The sequence below is a fragment of the Salmo trutta genome, chromosome 38 (assembly GCF_901001165.1).
Source record: "Salmo trutta chromosome 38, fSalTru1.1, whole genome shotgun sequence".
Lineage (NCBI taxonomy): Eukaryota > Metazoa > Chordata > Actinopteri > Salmoniformes > Salmonidae > Salmo > Salmo trutta.
In genome coordinates, this window is record NC_042994.1 from 29,820,870 (window position 1) to 29,826,695 (window position 5,826).

The 5,826-nt window shown below is 40.6% G+C and overlaps 1 protein-coding gene across 1 annotated transcript in view; it reads right to left on the bottom strand.

The window, feature by feature from the left end:
- Nucleotides 1–480: 480 nt before the first annotated feature.
- LOC115178581 (cAMP-specific 3',5'-cyclic phosphodiesterase 4C-like) overlaps nucleotides 481–5,826 on the bottom strand; it is a 30,786-nt gene continuing 25,440 nt past the window's right edge. The window contains exons 16-18 of the mRNA XM_029739837.1: nucleotides 5,367–5,543; nucleotides 2,080–2,220; nucleotides 481–492 (exon numbers count right to left, since the gene is read on the bottom strand). Coding sequence (XP_029595697.1) covers nucleotides 481–492; nucleotides 2,080–2,220; nucleotides 5,367–5,543 — 330 coding nt within the window. The remainder of the gene's footprint in view (nucleotides 493–2,079; nucleotides 2,221–5,366; nucleotides 5,544–5,826) is intronic.

Sequence of the window (5,826 nt, forward strand, 5' to 3'; positions counted from 1 at the left end):
GGGTGACTGTGTGTTACAGTGTGTGTTACAGTCTTAATAGTCCGTAGTGCTACAAAAGAGCTGTTAAAAGAAGGTTCCCCCTGGTGGCAGTGGTCCATGTACAAAGGCTATATGTCATGAAGACTGAACGACTGTATTCCAAATGGCAACCTATTCCCTATGTAGTGCACTACTTTTGACCAGAGCCCTTTGTACAGTATATAGGGAATAGGTTGCCATTTGGGACACAGCCCATGGCCTTGGTTGGGCGAGGCAGACACTGCCTCAGGTGTCAGGGCAAGTGACATCACTTTGTTCCACGGTGGGATAATGTTTACTAGCTAGCTACCTCACACCTGCAACACAAACCTCTGTTTGTCCCACAGTTCAGCCTGGTGCCCTGTTCTGTAATACAGTACTGTTGTACAGTAACCACCCTGTTCTGTAGCAGATAAAGCCTCTGCCAAGGGGTCCAGGTCTTAATGGCCCAGGAGGTAGTGCTCATAGCTTACCCTGTAAACACAGAGAACTGGAGGTGGAAGTGGAGGCGCTGTCATTATGAGTCCTTTCTAGTCCTCCTCTTCCTCCATCTCTGTCCATCCAGACCTTCACTGGGTCTATAGTCCACCTCTTCCTCCATCTCTCCTCTTCTTCATCTCTCCTCCTCTTCCTCCATCTCTCCTCCTCTTCCTCCATCTCTCCTCCTCTTCCTCCACCTCTCTTCCTCCACCTCTCTTCCTCCTCCTCCATCTCTCCTCCTCTTCCTCCACCTCTCCTCCTCTTCCTCCACCTCTCTTCTCCTTCCTCCATCTCTCCTCCATTGGGTCTGATTTAGCTTCTCTTCTCTCTTTTATCTATTCTTCTTTTTTTGATCTCCTCATTTCCAACTAACTTTCCTCTTTCTCATCTCCTTCCTCCTTTTCCTCTCTTTCATTCTCCTCCTTCTTTCTTCTCCTCCTCCTCCTCCTCTTCTTTCTCCCCCTCCTCTCCTTCTTTCTCCCTCTCCTCTCCTTCTTTCTCCTCCTTTTCCTCTCCTTCCTCCTGTTCCTCTCCTTCTTCCTCCCCCTGTTCCTCTCCTTCTTCCTCCTCCTCCTCTTCTACACCTTCCTCCTCCCATTTCTCTTCTCCTCTTCCTTCCTCCTCCCTCTCTTCTCCTTCCTCCTGCTCCTTCCCAACACAGTCTCGTTCTCCATTTTGGTTCTCAACATCTATGACATCCTTCTCTCCTCTATCTTCTTCCTCCTCCTCTTCAACATGGTCCTCCTCCTCCTCCCCTTCAATATGGTCCTCCTCCACCTCTTCAACATGGTTCTCCTCCTCTTCAACATGGTCCTCCTCCACTTCAACATGGTCCTCCTCCTCTTCAACATGGTTCTCCTCCTCTTCAACATGGTCCTCCTCCTCCTCTTCAACATGGTCCTCCTCCACTTCAACATGGTCCTCCTCCTCTTCAACATGGTTCTCCTCCTCTTCAACATGGTCCTCCTCCACTTCAACATGGTCCTCCTCCTCCTCTTCAACATGGTTCTCCTCCTCTTCAACATGGTCCTCCACCTCCTCCTCTTCAACATGGTCCTCCTCCTCCTCCTCTTCAACATGGTTCTCCTCCTCTTTTTCAACATGGTCCTCCTCCTTTTCAACATGGTCCTCCTTCTCCTCCTCTTCCACATGGTCCTCCTCCTCCTCCTCTTCGACATGGTTCTCCACCTCCTCCTCTTCAACATGGTCCTCCTCCTCCTCTTCAACATGGTCCTCCCCCTCCTCTTCGACATGGTTCTCCACCGCCTCCTCTTCAACATGGTCCTCCTCCTCCTCTTCAACATGGTCCTCCTCATCCTCCTCTTCAACATGGTCCTCCACCTCCTCCACTTCAACATGGTCCTCCTCCTCCTCTTCAACATGGTCCTCCTCCTCCTCCACTTCAACATGGTCCTCCTCCTCCTCTTCAACATGGTCCTCCTCCTCCTCCTCTTCGACATGGTTCTCCACCGCCTCCTCTTCAACATGGTTCTCCTCCTCCTCTTCAACATGGTCCTCCTCCTCCTCCTCTTCGACATGGTTCTCCTCCTCCTCTTCAACATGGTCCTCCTCCTCTTCAACATGGTCCTCCTCCACCTCTTCAACATGGTCCTCCTTTGAATGGTCCTGGTTTCCGTTCTCCTGTCTGACCATGTGGTTGGACCCGTTGGGTTGTTGTATGTGGTTGTGGTTGGGCTCCACATCTTCCAGTGCCAGCTCAAACTGGGAGAATAAAGAGAAGACAGTAGATTGATAGTTAGTTATATAGATGGTCATTGGTAAAGAGAAGACAGTAGATTGATAGTTAGTTATATAGATAGTCATTGATAAAGAGAAGACAGTAGATTGATAGTTATATAGATAGTCATTGATAAAGAGAAGACAGTAGATTGATAGTTAGTTATATAGATAGTCATTGATAAAGAGAAGACAGTAGATTGATAGTTAGTTATATAGATGGTCATTGGTAAAGAGAAGACAGTAGATTGATAGTTATATAGATAGTCATTGATAAAGAGAAGACAGTAGATTGATAGTTATATAGATAGTCATTGATAAAGAGAAGACAGTAGATTGATAGTTAGTTATATAGATAGTCATTGATAAAGAGAAGACAGTAGATTGATAGTTAGTTATATAGATGGTCATTGGTAAAGAGAAGACAGTAGATTGATAGTTATATAGATAGTCATTGATAAAGAGAAGACAGTAGATTGATAGTTATATAGATAGTCATTGATAAAGAGAAGACAGTAGATTGATAGTTAGTTATATAGATAGTCATTGATAAAGAGAAGACAGTAGATTGATAGTTATATAGATAGTCATTGATAAAGAGAAGACAGTAGATTGATAGTTAGTTATATAGATGGTCATTGATAAAGAGAAGACAGTAGATTGATAGTTAGTTATATAGATAGTCATTGATAAAGAGAAGACAGTAGATTGATAGTTAGTTATATAGATAGTCATTGATAAAGAGAAGACAGTAGATTGATAGTTAGTTATATAGATGGTCATTGATAAAGAGAAGACAGTAGATTGATAGTTAGTTATATAGATAGTCATTGATAAAGAGAAGACAGCAGATTGATAGTTAGTTATATAGATGGTCATTGATAAAGAGAAGACAGTAGATTGATAGTTATATAGATAGTCATTGATAAAGAGAAGACAGTAGATTGATAGTTATATAGATAGTCATTGATAAAGAGAAGACAGTAGATTGATAGTTAGTTATATAGATGGTCATTGATAAAGAGAAGACAGTAGATTGATAGTTATATAGATAGTCATTGATAAAGAGAAGACAGTAGATTGATAGTTATATAGATAGTCATTGATAAAGAGAAGACAGTAGATTGATAGTTAGTTATATAGATAGTCATTGATAAAGAGAAGACAGTAGATTGATAGTTAGTTATATAGATGGTCATTGGTAAAGAGAAGACAGTAGATTGATAGTTATATAGATAGTCATTGATAAAGAGAAGACAGTAGATTGATAGTTATATAGATAGTCATTGATAAAGAGAAGACAGTAGATTGATAGTTAGTTATATAGATGGTCATTGATAAAGAGAAGACAGTAGATTGATAGTTATATAGATAGTCATTGATAAAGAGAAGACAGTAGATTGATAGTTATATAGATGGTCATTGATAAAGAGAAGACAGTAGATTGATAGTTATATAGATAGTCATTGATAAAGAGAAGACAGTAGATTGATAGTTAGTTATATAGATAGTCATTGATAAAGAGAAGACAGTAGATTGATAGTTAGTTATATAGATAGTCATTGATAAAGAGAAGACAGTAGATTGATAGATAGTTATATAGATAGTCATTGATAAAGAGAAGACAGTAGATTGATAGTTATATAGATAGTCATTGATAAAGAGAAGACAGTAGATTGATAGTTAGTTATATAGATAGTCATTGATAAAGAGAAGACAGTAGATTGATAGTTATATAGATAGTCATTGATAAAGAGAAGACAGTAGATTGATAGTTATATAGATGGTCATTGATAAAGAGAAGACAGTAGATTGATAGTTATATAGATAGTCATTGATAAAGAGAAGACAGTAGATTGATAGTTAGTTATATAGATAGTCATTGATAAAGAGAAGACAGTAGATTGATAGTTATATAGATAGTCATTGATAAAGAGAAGACAGTAGATTGATAGTTAGTTATATAGATGGTCATTGATAAAGAGAAGACAGTAGATTGATAGTTATATAGATAGTCATTGATAAAGAGAAGACAGTAGATTGATAGTTATATAGATAGTCATTGATAAAGAGAAGACAGTAGATTGATAGTTAGTTATATAGATGGTCATTGATAAAGAGAAGACAGTAGATTGATGGTTATATAGATAGTCATTGATAAAGAGAAGACAGTAGATTGATAGTTATATAGATAGTCATTGATAAAGAGAAGACAGTAGATTGATAGTTAGTTATATAGATGGTCATTGGTAAAGAGAACACAGTAGATTGATAGTTAGTTACCGTAAATTCCGGACTATAAGCCGCAACTTTTTTCCCAGGCTTTAAACCTCGCGGCTTAATCAATGACGCTGCTAATATATGGATTTTTCCCGCTTTCAATTTTTTTTTCTTCAAAAAAACACATTCTGTGACGTGCTCAGTTTTTTGGCGGCATGAAGCTTTCATTAGACCAATGAAATTGCCGAACGGGTTAAGGTCAAACAACTTTTTTGTTTACTGTTTAGATTAAATCGAGCGCTTTCAAACTTCCCATCATTCTGATTACGGTAGTCATTTTGTCACCCTCATCATGGCAAAAACACGGAGAAATGCATATGATGCAGCTTTCAAGTTGAAGGCGATTGATCTGGCTGTTGGAAAAGGGAATAGAGCTGCTGCAAGGGAGCTTGGTCTTAATGAGTCGATGATAAGACGTTGGAAACAGCAGCGTGAGGAATTGACTCAGTGCAAAAAGACAACTAAAGCTTACTGCTCATTTTTTTTTGTTGTTGTTACAAGCCGTGTTTTGTTAAAGCCTATTTATTTTTGTTACAAGCCGTGTTTCGTTAAAGCCTGTGTAAAGTTCATTTGTTTCAATGTACCGGTAGGCACCTGCGGCTTATAGACATGTGCGGCTTATTTATGTTCAAAATAATATTTTTTTTTAAATTCAGTGGGTGCTGCTTATATTCAGGTGCGCTTAATAGTCCGGAAATTACGGTATATAGATGGTCATTGATAAAGAGAAGACAGTAGAGTGATAGTTAGTTATATAGATGGTCATTGATAAAGAGCACCACCAACTGGTTTTCTACAGTAATAGTTCATTAATAGATCATCCTTTGCGTGTGTATGTGTGTGTGTGTTACCTGGAAGCGGTCGGTGAGCAGGTGTTTGTCGTAGGGAGGAGAGGGGCTCTGAGGCATGGTGGACTGGTACCAGTCTCTGTTCTCCTCCAACGTGTCCAGCAGGTCCTGGGCATCAGGGTGGACCAGATCACCCCACGTCTCCCACAGAGGGTGGACTATGTAGTCTATGAAACCCACCTGGAGTCAGAGAGAGGGAGGGAGAGAGAAAGGGAGGGAGAGAGGGGGGAGAGGGAGAAAGAGGGAGAGAGAGAGAGAGAAAGGGAGAGAGAAACGGAGAGAGAGGGAGAAAGGGGAAGAGAGGGAGGGAGAGAAAGACAGAAAGAGAAGAAGGGAGAGAGAGAAAGGGAGAGAAGGAGAAAGGGAGAGGGAGAGAAAGGGAGAGGGAGAGAGAGGGAGAGAGGGAGGGAGAGAGAGGGAGAAAGGGAGAGAAGGAGGGAGGGAGAGAGGCACACTAACATAT